Here is a 17,030-nt window from a genome sequence, read left to right on the forward strand (position 1 = left end):
TTACAAAGGATGTTAAGGATTGTGCTCTTCGGTTAGTTTATTGCTTTTTGGTTATTAGGAGCCATTGTTACTACTGACTACCACACTGAAGTACTGTGAGCTGTGAACATAGTAATTATACGAGGGCTTCTGGGAACATGTGAAAGTTTGTTTTTCCCCTAAGCTCCCAATATTGTACAATATTTATAAATTATTTGCTAAGTTAGATGTTAGCACAAAATATGACATATATACAATATAGGTCATAGCCTGACATTCTGACAATGCAAAGGGACATAGCAACATAATAGGTGTCTTTAGGATTTGACTACTGTTAGTTGTATTACAGTAATGACATTATATATTACCTATTAACAGCCCTCAGGCATTTCTCCAGAGATGAATTTCTGGTAGAGGGCTGTCTGACACAGGATATAGGCATCATGGCATGATCCTGGGAAACCTTTGCATGCACTCATAATTTTCATGTTGGCATCACAGACTATTTGTACATTCAGTGGATGATATCGCTTCCAGTTGCGAAAGGCGATTTCCTGCAGTTTAGGTGCCTGATTTGCCACATGGTTGCCATCGATGGCTCCCAAAATATTAGGAAATCCCGCTTACCCAAAGAAATCCACCTTTACCTTCCTCCACTCCTGAGCTATTTGAGGGAACTGAATATTTAGTGGGACAAGGTCCACAATGGCATGTATGACCTTCATAAAAACCCTGGAAACTGTAGGCTGACTTAGTCCGCAAATTAAGGCCGAAGAGGTTTGAAAGGAGCCCCTTCCTAAAATATAGGGAGTGGCCAAGAACCTGACCATTCCTGGCACAGCCTGGCAGTAACCACAAGAGTTGTTTCTTGCCACAACAGCAGTGGTGAAAAGCAACTCCACCTCAATATCCTCCTCCATGATAACAACATGCACAATCCTCGCCCCCGCGCACATTTGAGCGAGCATGAACGTGTGCACGTGACACGCATAAACATGCACTGCGTGCGCATGCAACGTGCATGAATGTGTGCACGTACTGTATCCCTATAAATTTTCACAGAGCTTCTTAGCCATTCTGCATCCAAACAAAAAATTGACAAACACAAAAACAAAAACAGCACACAAACCAGAAGGCTGCTATAAGGAAAACAGAACTGAAAGTAAGAATACACCATACACCACACCTTCAGGATAGGCGTTGGACCTATCCTGAACACCATGTGCAGCGTCTCAGGGAGTAAGAAAAATTGGCGTTGACATTCATTGGGCCAGAAACGGTAGTAGGGGTGGACTACCGGAATGACTCCGATGCTTGGCAGCCATGTACCAATGTTATTTATTTTGGCTTTTTTTTTACTCGAATATGACCATTCGAATTCGGGTCGAAGCCCCGAATTCGACCCTCCCACAATGCCTAGGGACCTCCCTCATAATGCCTAGGGCCCTCCAATAACAGCAGGGATGCTCCCCTCCATGTTTGTTGTGGCAAGCAGCCGATTGGCTGTCTGTCACTACATGCCACACAGGCAGCTATTGGCCTGTATAAGGCCAGGGCCTGCATAAGGCCAGGGCCTGCCTGCATTTACAACTCCTGACAGAGATTTGCTAGCATCACAACCTTGTTATTATTAGATTGTTAATTTAGTCAGGTAGAGTGTTTCACTGTTAGCTAGATAGATAGATAGTCAGTCAGTGTGTTACATACACGCAGCCAGAGATAGGGTACACTCCCTGACTGTGTGCACAGTATCACACTTGTACTGAGAAACAGACACACAGACGCAGTATGAGTTTGTTTTTAGCTGCAGACCCGAGACCAAGAAGTGCTGCTGTTGGTGGTGAGCGTCCATTATTACCACACCATGAACAAGATGTGGTGGAGTACATGACCCAGCCTGGGTCAAGTGATTGTACCCCCTCTTCATCCCAGTCCCAGAGACAGGCCTCACGGGTGTCCCAAACAGTCTATGATACAACTGTTCCTCCTAGTTCTTCATCAGCGGATGAAAAGTCTTGTGTACAGCAGTATGTAGAGGAGTCCCACCGAGGGGTTGGTGAGGCGGAGCTACAAGCATTTCTTTAAGATGCTCAGTTGTTTTACTCATCTGACAAAGAAAGTCAGTTCACAGGCTTTCCCCCCACTTACTTTTCACCCGAACACTCTGAGTCAGACGAGCCAATTCAAACTGGCTCCAAAAGGCCGCTGCTTCCTTTGGACACATACAAGGACATACTAAGGAGTGAGGGAAGCTACCTATGTATCAAGTCCCAAGTGACATGTTGTCAAGGTATTTGGATATGTCCAATAAACTATCCTAGAAGTGATGTACTGGCTCCTATGACACTTTTCAATCGAAATGCCATCTTGCTGGGACCCTGGCAAATATTTTCCAACAGGGACAGGGACAGGGACATTGATAACTCTCTAAGTTAAGAAATGTCTTCCTGTTGTAATTCTGGTGAGCATGTCATTAAGACAAATGCAGGACCCCACGATGAAAACCTAAAACAAATTTTAGCCTTTCATTGCTCTATTCTAAAAAAATGGTTTGGGTTTAGTTACATTTTAACATTTACAACTCTAGGGCAAAAACAATCAAAAGTTTTACATAAAACTAATAGATTTTTTTGTTCTCCAACAGACACATGTTGAACAAGACAAGAGTTTACTTTAGGCACAGTGCGAAACCACTTGATGAGGATATACTGAAGTTGCAAGAAAAAATGTCTCACTATGGTTGCTTGGGTTTTTTGCCCTTGTTTCTTCCTTGACACCATGATCTATAGCTGTAGATCTTCCTGAAATGATGGTGTTCATCAGACATGCTACTGTCAGAATTCTGATCTGTGGACTTGTAGGATAGAAGGTTGTGTGGACCATTTATATGCGTATGATATGCAAGTTGTCGTCACAATCTGAAGGATTTGCCAGATATTCCATATCTGTCTCTTCCACCACTTTAATTGTAATGTCCTCCTCATCCAAAACCTCCTCCTTTATAGATATGGATGTGTCCTCCCTATCAACAGGGAAGTCATGTGATCCGGATTTGACCACACTGCATGCTCTGTTTTGCTCCATAGCATTGTCCAAAAAAATGGTTTTCTTTTAAAGCATCCACTTCATTGCCATCCCTTCTTTCTGTAACAGACACATAACTGGTACCTGATATGATTTTATTTTGCTTTATGGGTGGAGCAAAGCTTCCACTTACCAAAATTATTGGAGGATTTATGGTCCTCCATTATGATGTCATCATACAGGTCCTTGTGTCCTTCTAAATACTCCCACTCCTCCATGCAGAAATAGACTGTGACGTCCTGACACCTTATAGGAACCTGACACAACCAATGATAGTCACCACCCAGACACATCCCATAATAATGTCCCAGAAATCCCGGCACCTCTCACCTCTCCTGTCAGCAGCTCAATGATTTTGTTAGTGAATTCTAGAATCTTCCTCTCATGGCTTCTGCTCAGTCTTCTGGAAACACAGGGTTGTAAATAATTTGTCCCCAGTGGTTATGTAGCTCTATCTTGCTTCCTAAAAGAAAATTTAAAAGCTTTGGGGACAACCTGACCACTTGTTTCAGCATGGCATCTAGAAAGGTTACACCATCCTATTTTTTTTACTACACTTCATTCTGTATATCTTATATACAAAGCTGTTCTTGAAGGATATCTGTTGGTTCTTCTAAACATCCAGGTCTATGCAGAAAACCTTTAGTTTGCAGACTGAGAAGGGACTGTCAGCTACCTAGCTTCTAAGCCTACTGGCTCTCTAGTGCTCAAGAACGAAAATCCAAAAAGCTTTGAGGATACCTGAAGACTTGTTGATTTGTTTCCTCATGACCATCTATAAAGTTGATATCAAAACCATCCTTGACCACACTTTGCTCTGAACCATACAGTTTATTTCTAAACCATAGCTGGAGGAAACTGGTCATTCAAGGACCCAAATCCATCCAGATAACCTTCAGTTTTGAGCTTCTTTTCCCAGACCGAGAAGTGGCTGCAGTAGGAGTCGGAGTATGGTAGACATGGTCATGGTTTTGTTCTTGCCCGTTTGGTTATGGCAGTTGTTGACACTGCAGTACAGCATCTTGTCCTAATGGAGAAAAGAACACTTAAAGGAACTTAAAGGAAAGCTTTACTGTTACTGGAAGATCAGGACATCTGAACAACTCCAAATCTGACATTTGTCCATATGATAAAAGTCAGACAGGCACACTCACTCATAGCGAGCAGCTATGTAACTGAAAAGAAGATGACATGAAGTGCAGTCACAAGGTTCACAAACCACAGAAAAATATAACTGCGGCTCATCTAAAATGTAAAGGCAAAATCCCAAAAAGACATTGAGCATTTGGGTCCAAGAGGCAAATTGAAGACAAACTTGTGGCACTCACCAAACTTTGAAGATCCAAAGATTATTGGCCAAAACTGTCCTGGCAAACCTGGCCATCTGCTGGAACTCGTTATAAAGGTTTATTGAAGGTGCCTGCTGCAGTGAGCATTTAGACATCCCAGGTTTTATTTAATTTATGGAAATTAGAGAGAACCCATGAATGTGAAGGTCTCAGCAAAGGGTCCCACCAGAGATTTCAGTTCAACCAAAATATATGCTGATAAAATAAGCCACCTGACCATCATTCTATTTGTTGGGCAATTCTTTTGGTGAGTTCCTGGGTCTTTGGACCTGGGGACCCTCATAATGGGCACAGCAGGGGTAAATATCTGCTCTGATCATATGATGGGTTCTCTCCATTCCTGTGCTGAGTTCCTGAGGCTGTAGCTTTCCTGTGTCCATTATGAGGGGATTCACCATGTGGCACACCACAATGTGATTAGCAAGTCTATCAAAGTGTGAGTTCCAAGCCAGAAGCATGGTCAGACTTTGTCTAAGCCCTTTGCAGGATCTGTGTGGTCTACGAGAATGAGGAAGGTGAATCATGGCAGTCATGGGTGGCATCTACTTAGAAGTTAAGATATTTTATTGAGAACAGGTTTACTTAAAATCAGAACTCCAGCAACTAAATAAAAAGAACAAAGATTTACTTTGTTACAACCACTAGATGTCCTCAGTTGTCAACGTTATATGACATCCAGCATCACTTACCCATTTTCTCTAAACTCAAGTTGTCTTATAGCTACCTCCGCCTGAGACTGGACAGTAAAAAGAAAAGCAGAAGACCCATGAGCTCATCCTGCTGTCATTCCAATCTCTTCTCTTAATAGCATGTTTTTTACTCTTTTAATCAGTAGTTAAGCTGTATGGGAACTACAAGAGGCTGATAGTAGGTTAAATGTAAATAAATAAACTCCTCACATCAAAACAATAGTTTCAATAATTACAAGGTTAGATGACTTTGTGTCTTTTATATATCGCAGGAGTTATAATATTATATTGTTACTATAAAGGTATATTAAAAGATGCTCATTGATCATTGTCTGAGGTAGATCTGCTTCACTATCTATCAAATTGAAACATATTTTAGGAGTTCCACCTAAAAAACTGCAACAGCCAATCAGCTTTTCACATGCATCTTTAAACCTGTATCACAAACAAGGGGAGCCTACCTGTTACCCCAAGACCCATCAATGAACAAACCCCAATCACTCAGCCCTGACCAGAAATGGCACTCTGGAAATGCCTAAACTCGGTGTACTGGGCATGGTTTTCTTCATGCTTCCAGGTTGCATTTCAAGACTGGCTCTGGATTTTATGCTCAGTGCTGTGATTAGCTAGTTTTTTTATATATGTTAGAGGTGTGGGTTTTCGCTACATGCGCTGCTGGAGAGAAAAGAAACTCTGCTATAATCAGACTGATTCACCAAGCAAAATCGGAAGCTATTCGCGCATTCGTATTTCAAAATCAGAGGCCTTCAATCAATTTATTAACCAAATCCGAGGAGCTGGCGTACTCACCTGGAAGTCATCAACTGAAGGGATCTCTCCGATGGATATGCGCAGCCCCGGCAGTTTCACACTGGCGAGCTTGCATTAAACTCACTGTTCCCCTAAAAAAAACATTCTTTCTAATGGCACACCTATTACCCTTAGCCCTAAAAAAAATGTTTGTGCTTTTTAAATGTTTAAAACATCTATATGAGCTAAGAAATAGGCATATTTTAAAATGACTTATTTCTTTCCTGTTAGGCAAGAGTTAACCGAGTTCAGCTCCCTTACATAGGCGCCTGTCTAAATGCTTATGATGCCTGATCAGAGGAGCCACCTGGGGGTATATATTGCGACTTTCCGCGGGCTAAACCTCGGTTTTGCCATCGGACTAGATTTTCCCACTAAAGTCACAAGCACACACATGTTCTTGTTTGCTTCTATAGATGTATATCTGTGTGCTTTTGTCTTTTTTTTCTCCTTTCTTGGAGGGGCTGTTGTTTTGTGTGTTATCCCAATTATTCTATGTTGCTGCATTTTATACTTTGCTTACCCTTTAGCACAATAGTTGCAAATGTTTCTTTTGAAGAAAGTTGTTTGTAAAATGTTGTTGTTTTTTTGGGGGGGGGGTTGTGGTTATGGGATCCCCATTCCAATCTCCTAGGACATACACTTAAAAAAGTCAATTGTGATTGTTTTAAGCTGTTCCTTTCTCTGAATTGTTTAAAAGGCTAAAAATAGCACAATTGTCTTGTTAAAACTCAGTTATTTGATGCGCACAGTTGTGCGCCAAACTTCAGGAGTGTGTAGCTCATAGTTTTGCGCCAAGGTCCACCTGCTATGTGCACGTGAACTGTGTTTTATCAGTTGAAAAATGTGCCACACTTTTGCACAGTCCTCATTCAGGTAAGTTTGTATTTGATTTGTGTATATTGCTGGTTTTGCTTCATGTGCAGTCATGTATGTAAAGACATGAGTGCACATAAAGCAAAACATGTATGCATGTAAATGTGTTTACATATACATAGAAAAGAGAAATTATAGGAAGAAATAGGCAAAGAGGGCATTTTGGACCATATTGATTCACATGCTTCAAATTGAAAAGATTACCTATTTGTTCCTATGATTTCTGATGTCATAGGCTTGGCTACAAGCAACATTCATGGAGGATATTGCTTCTGGTTAAGGGAGGAATCCACCGTTATGTGCTTCCACTACAAAGCTGAGGTGAGTAAGTCAATGTATATAATAGTGAGCCAAGGTCTAAAATGCCATTTAAACCTGCAGAAACATTCTGAAGGGATGAAAAAGCAAGAAAATGATTGGCACAAAGTGGATTTGGCCCTGGAAGTTTGTTTTGTGTAAACACCTAAATATTGCATACACTCCAGTATTTAATGCATTAAGCATTAGGTTAGGCAACAACACAACATCTGTTCACTTCCAAGAGTACCTGACCCTGCTTGTGAGCTTGGCAATCAATGTGCTTTGATGTTGTGCTTGGCAACCTGGACCTCCTTCCATTACCATCAGATGTGTTAGAATGAGTATGCAACTCAGCTGGACAACTAATTCACAACCAGTTTGGACAGCAAGTGGAAGTGTGTTTGTATACAATAGTGCTAATATCAGGCAGCACAACACAATGACAACAAACCTATAACACTACTACAAATGAACAGAGGAGTTGTGTGGCAGCAAATCAACATGAGTGCAAATGTCAGAGTAATAAAATTCTAACAAAAAAAACAAAGAAGGAAAAAACATGGCAATTTATTCCTAAAAGAAAAGAAATATGTAGAAAATACCAATATGTGACCTTGAAAAAAGAACAAAGGCAAATAGGGTGTTCAAGTAGTAGTTTGGAGTGGAAACCATACATACAAATATACTGAATATTTGTTGAAAAAAATGACAAAACATTGCAGAAGATTTGCTAAACAACAGAAACTGTCATTACAAACCAAGCACAAAAACATTGCACCAACAGATGAAACTAACAATAATGAGGATTACAAAGTCACATCAATGCATACCATCCAAGCAAACTTACCTAATGCACCCCCCACCCCACAAACCAGTCCAGTTAAATAGTAATAATGAAAATGCATATGTATTTATATCACTAAATGTTTCTTGATACATCTTTAGCAACAATCCTTTTTCAAATATTTGATTTCTATCAAGCCAAACTACAATAAATTGTAATTAGATCACAAATGCTTGGTGACAATTTTTTACAATTCATACTATTGTGTGATGCATATTAACAAGTGTTAACTAGTATATATAATGCTTGATTTAAATTAGTTTGTAGTGTTAGTGCAAAGCAAACTAAAAAGTATGAAAACAGTGCAACAAATATAACAATAAATTACTGAATTGTAAAAAAAGTGGGCAAAAGTATTTTATATTAGGAATAAAATGTTTTTTTTTTATCAAATAAAATGCAAACACTGTGGCAGCAGTTCTGTATGATAAAGAGATGGTGCCATAGGCTAACGTAAGCTCTGTTCTATGCATTCTTCACCTATGCCTGTGTGACCTAATATTGCACCACCACCATAAGTCTATAGGAAGTCTATAGGAAGGGGGCTAAATGGGGCTGGGTCACCCAAAAGATAAAAAATGGTTGCGGTCAAAAGTAGTCACTTTTGTAGCTGACTGTAGATATGGAAAGAGAAGAGGTGGTGAACTGCTTTGGAGGCTGAAAACTCCATCCTTGGAGTTAGATTTTAAACTGATGTACTAAAAAGGGTACTAAGGTTCTGCATAAATTAACCTTCAGCACATTAGATTGTACTAAAGAGATCAAGCAATGAGACATGGTAAGAGGACACCACCTTTCCAAAAAATATGTTTTTGCCCAGGTAAAGCTATTTGAGATGGAAGTGGCTTACATATTGTACTGACCGCAACTCAACATCAGGCCTCTGGGCTATGTGGGAATGCCTAATAGCAAAATATCACTGTTGAGTTCCTCAAAACCTTTCTGACTCTTTAAAGGGTTAGTGTACCCACAACTAATATTCCAGTGTTGTATTGGTGTCAGTGGGATTGGGCGAAGATCACTCGACCCAACATAAATAGCATAATGAGTAGTGTTGGAGCAAAGGATAAATTAGCACTGACTTTCCGTTGTTGATTTGGTTAACAGACCAAAAGGAAGCTTATAAGAGAAGTTCATTGTTAGGATTGACATACACTTAAGTACATTAGTAAAAAAAAGGTTCTCTTTTTCATCAGACCAGTAATCACAGAAAAAAAGGCGACAGTGGCTTAGGCACATTTTTTTTTTATTATTATTTGGCATTAGCGAGGACACATGCACACCGAATTGTCATTGTTCTTAGTTTCTTATAAGATATGTAGTTTTGTTTACTAGCCTAAAAAAAACTACAACTCCCAGAGTCATTAGAATGTCTTTGTCACATGGTTAACTGGGAGTGAGGCTTGAAATGCAAAAACAGGAAGAAAGGCTGAATATCGAGGTGGAATGCATCCTCCCAGCTAACTGATTGGCTGACAGGGGCACCACCTTGTGATTTCCGGCTATCCTGAAGAAAGGAGGGCTGAAGGGCTGCTGCGGGTTAGTGCAGGATATGATAGTATATGTGTGCTATTTGCATTGTGACTTTGCTGGTTATGTGCAGATGCCTAATCACAGTTCTTGTACTGTGCCCAAAAATATCTGACTTTTCTTACAATACTGTTTAGGTTCATGTAGACCGATTTTGTTTCTAAACACCGGGTTTTGCATTAAGAACCATGGATCAGATCATGAACAGATCTTCTTTTTTCCAAATGGACATCGGTAGGACTGACCTCATTCAAAAAAATGGTAAATTAGGTCGAAACCTAACTTGACAACAACGTGCAGAGATCACAGTTGCTGCTAGTACTCTTGGGCAAACTTTGCCAAAATTTGTGGTTGCAAGGGTTACTGCCAATACATGGTGCTGCCACACTTTTGCAATGAATGGACCTAATGGTGAGCTTTTTTTGACAAACGTTTTATTGTATGTAGATGTTTTTGTTTTATTTTAGGGTAATTGCTGCGTTTACAAATACTAAAAGCCATACTAGTAACATACATCTAAGGATGGAAAAAGACAACAAATGTGTAACCGAGATGATACTGAACTTCACCTTGGAGATAATTTACCTGCTGACTGGAGAGGTGAGGACAATTTTAGGAGGGTCACATAACATCACCTTCAGTGCATTCTGAGATATATAACTGACATATTTTATTGTTAAGGATTACGGACCTGTAAAGAAGTCATCCGATCAGCATGTGACCCTGAACAAGGATGCCATTGTGTCAGAATGGAAAATAAGTCAAAGCCCTATCATAGAGCCTCCTCCACCTTCACTGAGACCTGAGAGAAACAAGAAGATTAAAGAAATCATCAGCAAGATCACTGAGCTTCTTACAGAAGAGGTGAGCAGGGCTGGGCATTATGGGACATTTTTTAGTAACTTTTTGTCCGGATGTTGACTGTATCATTGTGTGTGTCAGGTTCCTATAAGGTGTCAGGATGTCACGATCTTTTTTTCTATGGAGGAGTGGGAGTATTTAAAAGAACACAAGGATCTCTACAAGGATGTCATGATGGAGAATCACAAATCCTTCAATTTTTTTGGTAGGTGAAAGTTTTGGGAACTTTTTTCTTTGGGTGAACATGTCTCATTGTAGCTGTTTCCAGGTTTTAAAACCCAACTGACCTACTGACCCTACTGTTTTGGTCACTTACTCTAAAAGGGTATTTGGTAGCCATATGTATGTCTAGATCGCATTTTCCTGCTGATTTATAATTTGTGTATTGTATCAAAATTATGGGTGGGTGTTTGCACAGAACTTGACCCCCTTACCCTTGACCTATTGGTAGGATCTCTGTGATGAGTTCCTGGGTCTGCACTCCTTCTGTGTCCATCATTGGAGGTTCCTTCTGTCCATGCTAGATTTATATCTATTATAAACATTGGTCAACAAACATTTTTTTGCCAAACAGATTTACATCATTTAGGTTTTGTTTGATGCACAGATTCCAAATATGGTATTGGTTTTGCTAGATTGGCTCTAGTTTTTGAAATAATTACCTCAATAATAACCTCATAGAAAACTAATAACACATAAAAATTAAGCAAACTTAAACTAGATATGTCTATGTATACAAAGGTACATTTTTGAAATAATGTCAATTTATTCTATATTCAGTATATTTACAGAACTATTTACAAAGAAGTCATTGAAAAACTCTATGATTTCCTTTTAAGCTGATGATCAAGGCAATCACGTTGAAGGCTCCAGCAGTATTCTGCCATCATGTGTCTATCCCATCTGCCCTGATACCTTTCTTCCATCACCTTTATATCTTGATGGAACCTCTCCCTTTGTTCTAAAATCGCCAAGGTTTTCTGTAAAATTTTGCATAAGGTTATGGAAATAGTGTATCTTTATGCTCATAGTAGCACCCAAATTTTTAAAGTTTAAAAGCAAGTTTTGTACCAGTTCTTCATAATTTTGTGTTTTATGGTTACCCAAAAAGTTCCTGACAAACATGACATAGCTGTGCCAGTTTCCGAACCTGGGGTCCATCAAAGATTTCTGCTTTTAACTTTTCAGTACTGAGGGAAGAACTGAGGGATCTACAAATGCATTTAAAGCAATCACTGTCCTTGTTCAGAGCAATAAACAAATTGCTTATTTATTCCCAACTTTATGTGTAGTGGAGGGAGAATGATTTTTTTTTCTTTGTCAACCATTGGCTCGTTAATGATGTTCGCTGCACCCTTTATCATGTTTTCCCTTGGGGACCATGTCATTTTTTCCAGTGATCCTGCATTGCTCTACTATCCCACAAGCAGATGAAACATGGGTTCTTTGTGTATCCACTTTGCTGTCCAAGTAGGAAGTTCACCATTTTTAAATCAACACATATATTGGTGTTTATGATAGCAAAGCTTTTATAAGACCATTTTCATATTTTCATATTCTTCTTTAAGTTTTGTTAAGTTACCAAATGGAATTGATGCATAGCAGTTGCCATTATGCAGTAAAACAGATTTCAAATTTCGAGTGGAACTGTCTATGAAAAGCCGCCAGTCTTCTGCTTGGTATTCTGGTACTCCCATATGGGCTAGTAGTCCAGAGATGTTACAACAGTACACAAAGTCTCCATCTTCACTGAAATATGGTAGGAGTGTCACCTCTCTTGTGCTATAAACTGTTATTTTAACTTCCGGTCTCAAACAGTTCTTGTTTTGAGCCTGGATGCTAAAAGTTCAGATGCTTGTTGTGACAGGCTTAGGTCACCTAATAAATCATTGAGCTTGTCTTAGGAGAACTGCTGGTTTAATGAAACACTTCCTTCTTATTCACTTTCACTGCTAACTCCTGGATTATCTTCCAAACCCTGTATATCCTCCATGTTGGATACAGGAATATTAGGTAGTGTACTAAACACTGGTATGGGAACATCAGCACCATGCGGCACTGGTTGTCTTGCTGATTCCAAATCAGGGTACCCGCACTTGTTTTTCCTGTTACGACTGAAATCTTTACATTCACAGCACAAAAATAACAAATATTATGATGAAATTTGGGCTCTTGCCATACATTAGGTAAACCAAATGTTACTGTTTTCAGTTTTTCATTTTTCCTCTGACGTAGACAGTCTACACAAGTTTTGCATACCATATGGGGAGCCCAATACTTTTCTTGGTCCCCCAGTTCAATACCAAAATATGCAAGATATACTTGTTTTACAAATACTGTAATGTTTCTTCTCTGTTTTTGCTGAGAATATTCACCACAAATGTAGTAAAATACATTAGGGTCATTTAAACAACTTCTTCTTGAAGAACTCTTGAACTCTGTGAAAAAAGAAAATGTATGAATAAAAAGAAGGCAAATGAAAAATTTTATGAAAATAGTGCTACATTTAATATAAAAATGCAAAACATCTGAGTAAATAAAGATTGATAATATCATGCTGTGTTAACATTTGTTGTTGGTAAAATCATCTATTCCGATTCCTGTATCACAAGAACTAGTGCCAATTCAATGAAACCTATGTCATTTCTGGATTCAGCAGACCTGAAATACACTAAATATATTGAACAATCCTTGGCAAGTGAAACATTTTTTTTGAGCTGTGTTATAGATTATATTACAGGAGGTGCTGGAATACAAAAAAGTGGATGGGAACACCCTAAACTTCCAGGTGGACAGCAACAGATTCATAACAGAATTATGGAAGGGAGATCTCACAGTTGGGAGTATCCAAAAGGTCCAGGAAAAGGTGGGCTGACTCAGACCCCAAGTCACTGTTTATAACTACATTTTCAGTTTCTAGTAGACTGAAGTTTAAAGTAGAATGCAGTGTTCTATTAATCAATTGAACACATCCTAAGTTGGCCTTAATTTAGATAGAGCAGCCATTCTCAACGTTACATGGGGAAACCCTGGAAACAACGTTCAGGTCTCTAGGGAACCAAGTTATAAATATTACATCTACAGCTCACAATATTATATTCATGGTGGTCAGGGGAAGAATGCCACTCTTAAAAATAGCCAAAAAGATAATTGGTGTCACCTAAACTGACCTGGGAGGCAAAACTGGACCACTGCTGAACCACACCTGAACCCCTAGTTCCCTTAGGGACCCTTGGGTTCCACGAAATCCTGGTTGAAAAAAACTGAAGTATAGGAGACTGTGGTAATAATGTGCTTGTGCCAATAATGGCATATCACTGTTTGTCCATTGGTGTTTCAGTTTTTTACCTTTTTCTGATGTAGGCAGAGATGTTCCCAGGCCACGTTTTATTGCACCATCATAACCCTTTGCTTTCTATCTTTCCCACAGGAAACAAAAAAACAGATGGCCGCAATGTTTCTGGTATTACTTCACAAAACAGAGAACGTAACAAAAGCTCCCCCAGGACTTACAAGCCTAAACATCTCCAGGATTCTGGTAAAAATATAACACCTATGGTACAATATATGGAAAATGTTTACGGTCATGGGAGGAATGCATGGCCAGGCCAAGACCTACCTAAAGTTATGGGGGATACCTCTTCTCTGTCTAGGGAGAAAGATGACACTTCTCTTAAGGAACACGTTTTTTTTGAAGGAAGGGAGAAATCATGTTTGCTTAACAGTGTCACAGACAAAGCTGAGAAACAAATTCATCCAGACTGTATTGAGGAAACATTATCAAACTCAAAACCAGATACTACACATCGTGAGGGGCAGACTGTTGATGATTCAGATATGTGCCTGACTGTGGTCACAAATACATTTTTTATTGACACTGAACCATTAAAACAAATGAGTGTGAGGAAAGATAATCCTACTGAATCCCAAGAACAAACTGTTGTGGAAAAGGGTGGGGGTGTTAAAGCCTCAGCAGACCTTAATGAGGAACCAAAGTTTACACAATCATCTTTTAATGAGAAGATTGTGTTTAATCTGCACAGGAAAAGTTATACTGGGCAAAATGGGTTTGTGTGCAGTGAATGTGGTGAACATTTTAGCAAAAATTCGCAGCTTGTGGAACATCATCGGTTGCACAGCACAGAAAAACCATTTGCTTGCCCTGAATGTGGGAAACAGTTTGCTGAACGTGCAAATGTCATTGCACATCAGTTGATACACATCAAGCTTTGTGCACCTGTAAGAGTGTGTTCCTCAGGAGAGGTTCCAGTTGTATGTTCAGAATGTGGGATGACTTTTGTCAATAGCTCTGCCTTTGAGGAGCATCAAAAACTTCACCGTCAGGAGAAGCCCTTTGTGTGTCTGGTTTGCAATAAAAGCTTCACCAGGAAAGGACATCTTAGTAACCATAAAAAAATTCACAATGGGGGAAAAGAGATTTCTTATACTGAAGGTGTAAAAAAAAACTTTTCTCACAGCAGCTACACACGAAAGAGATCTTACTTGTGTCCCGAATGTGGGAAATGTTTCCCGAGCCGCTGCCATCTTGACAGACACCAGCGTGTTCATACAGGGGAGAAACCATTTTCCTGTACAGAATGCGATAAACGGTTCACTGACCGCTCGGGCTTGGTCATACATCAAAGGATTCACACAGGAGAGAAGCCATATAAATGTGACCAGTGTGAAAAGCAATTCAGAGACCGCTCAGGACTTGTAGTTCACCAAAGGACACATACTGGTGAGCAACCATTCAGATGCCTCCAGTGTGGGAAGTGTTTTCACAATCGGACGCGCCTTGAGCACCACAAGAACACTCATGCTGAAGAGAAGGCTTTCACCTGTCCACAGTGTGATCACGTTTTTCTAGATGTCACAACCTTTGCTTTGCATCACCAGACTCATTATGCTAAGCTGCTACAAGCTAAGGGAACAAAAAGCTACCATCCCCAGCTGCTTTCCAAGCATAATCAGGAAACACCCCAGCTGTTTTTGTGTCCAGAGTGTGGGGAAAGTTTTGAAGATCCTTCTGTTCTAGCTCTTCACATTCGAACTCACCAAATAAATCAGACACAAAGTTTCTCTGAGCCTACACATTTTGATCGGCAGCATAAAACTGTTACTGTAGAGGTGTACCAATATCAAGAAGGTCAACAATCACACCAGTTTTCCCATCAGAACGTTAAGGGAACAGATGGGTCACATTCATGTTTCCTGTGCAAAAAGAGTTTTCCTGATCTTAATAGTCTTATGGCCCATGAACAGCAACACTCAGAAGAGAAACCCTATAAATGTGCAAAGTGTGGGGAATGTTTTGTGTTGAAGGGGTATCTAATGAAACACTTAGAGACTCATGAGTGATGGGTGGGCATGAGACACTCACAAAGCAGTTGCTAAATAAGATGTTCGATGTGCATGCCAGAGGAATTTACAAAGCAATTTAGGTAGAACCCTAGGGCCTCAAAGATAAAACCTTCAGGAAATCAGGGGTGTGAAACTGGGGAAAGCTGTATACCTGTCTACTACTTTACAAGGAATGTAATTGTAGGCTATTGGTGTTTAGTGACGAGTACTTGGTCTGTGCCAAGTGCAATCTTTATCAATATAATTTGAAGTAAAGTAGGAGGCCAAAGCAACTACCTTGCCTAAGGCCATTCTTCCACCATTGGTCTCTGGTTGTTAGTGTTTGTATTCTAGAGACAACTATCACAAGGTAGATAGCATTGTGAGTCTTGGGAAACCAACAACCTCATGGCTTGAAATGTTTGTCTCTTCAAGCAGAGTTGTCTCTTCAAGAAAAGTTGTCTCTTCAAGCAGCCACAAGCTTTTTTTCTTGACAAGTTTCCCATGTGATGTTGTCAAATCTTCATTTCTAAATATGGGATCTTGGTTAGCTAATTCTACAGAAATCCACATTAAGGTACTAAAAATACATTTAAACCAGCTCAAACTGGGATGTGTTTCCTAATAATTGTACTGTTTCTGGTTTCCCCTTCCTCAGAGAATACCGTGCAAACAGGCAAGTGTCAGATGTGCCAACATATTATGAATAGGGGTAAGGACAATGACAGTCCTGAATAAATTTGTTGGCCAACGTCATCTGATAGATTTGCACCATTGCTGGCTTTACTCCTGCTACACTATATAAAAAGCCCTCCAATGACCATGACAGGGGATAGGGTAGAGACACAGAGAACACCCTGGAGAGACATAGAACAGAAGAGTTTTGACATTAAAACTGAAATCTATTTGTGTGCAAGTTAAAGTCCAGTCTGTTTTATAATGTTCAGGTGATGTCCCTTCTGCATAATAATAACCTTACCTGCCTGATAATTCTTTTTGTTACCTCTCCCCGCTCCATCACAGGTGCTGCCATCTTCCCCTTGATTGGCCGGGTGGAATGACGCAACTCCTGCACAAGTGGAGTTGATTCATTCGCAGAAGCCTTGGGGGATGCCAGGATACCATCTATAACCCAGCATTTTACATTGAGCTGCACAACCAGGTTTATTTTTGGTTTGATAAAATTTACTTACCGCTTGCTCCACCACCAGCTGGACCAGAACTTCAGGGTGTGGGAGAAAATGTAAAAGTCTTACCAACAACTCTGTTAGTTGTTGAGCAGTTAAAATCTGGGACCAGTGCTATGCTGTGTGCTGAAACCAAAAATGAAACATGAAACATTGAAAAATGGATCTGGAAGATTTC

General features: G+C 39.8%; 1 protein-coding gene across 3 annotated transcripts; it reads left to right on the forward strand.

The window, feature by feature from the left end:
- The first annotated feature begins 9,428 nt into the window (after window positions 1-9,428).
- Window positions 9,429-16,655, forward strand: LOC140338962 (uncharacterized). 3 transcript variants are annotated; one of them, XM_072423359.1, is made up of 5 exons: window positions 9,429-9,470; window positions 9,929-10,061; window positions 10,143-10,325; window positions 10,404-10,527; window positions 13,753-16,655. In XM_072423359.1, the coding sequence occupies exons 2-5, from the start codon at window positions 9,984-9,986 to the stop codon at window positions 15,681-15,683; spliced, it is 2,316 nt and encodes a 771-aa protein (XP_072279460.1). In that variant the 5' UTR covers window positions 9,429-9,470; window positions 9,929-9,983; the 3' UTR covers window positions 15,684-16,655. The 3 variants fall into 3 exon arrangements, with proteins under 3 accessions (XP_072279460.1, XP_072279459.1, XP_072279458.1); XM_072423358.1 differs by lacking the exon at window positions 9,429-9,470 and adding an exon at window positions 9,477-9,722; XM_072423357.1 differs by lacking the exon at window positions 9,429-9,470 and having other exon boundaries at window positions 9,477-10,061.
- The last annotated feature ends 375 nt before the right edge of the window (window positions 16,656-17,030 follow it).

The sequence above is a fragment of the Pyxicephalus adspersus genome, chromosome 10, assembly GCF_032062135.1.
Source record: "Pyxicephalus adspersus chromosome 10, UCB_Pads_2.0, whole genome shotgun sequence".
Taxonomy (NCBI): Eukaryota; Metazoa; Chordata; class Amphibia; order Anura; family Pyxicephalidae; genus Pyxicephalus; species Pyxicephalus adspersus.

What these genes read in the sequence shown, in the direction of transcription:
- LOC140338962 (XM_072423357.1), top strand. Translation starts at nt 9,909, where the DNA reads ATGTTTTTGTTTTATTTTAGGGTAATTGCTGCGTTTACAAATACTAAA. An exon ending in CTGAGCTTCTTACAGAAGAG is followed by an intron (nt 10,326 to 10,403) that starts GTGAGCAGGGCT and finishes TGTGTGTGTCAG; the next exon opens with GTTCCTATAAGGTGTCAGGA. An exon ending in CAAATCCTTCAATTTTTTTG is followed by an intron (nt 10,528 to 13,752) that starts GTAGGTGAAAGT and finishes TCTTTCCCACAG; the next exon opens with GAAACAAAAAAACAGATGGC.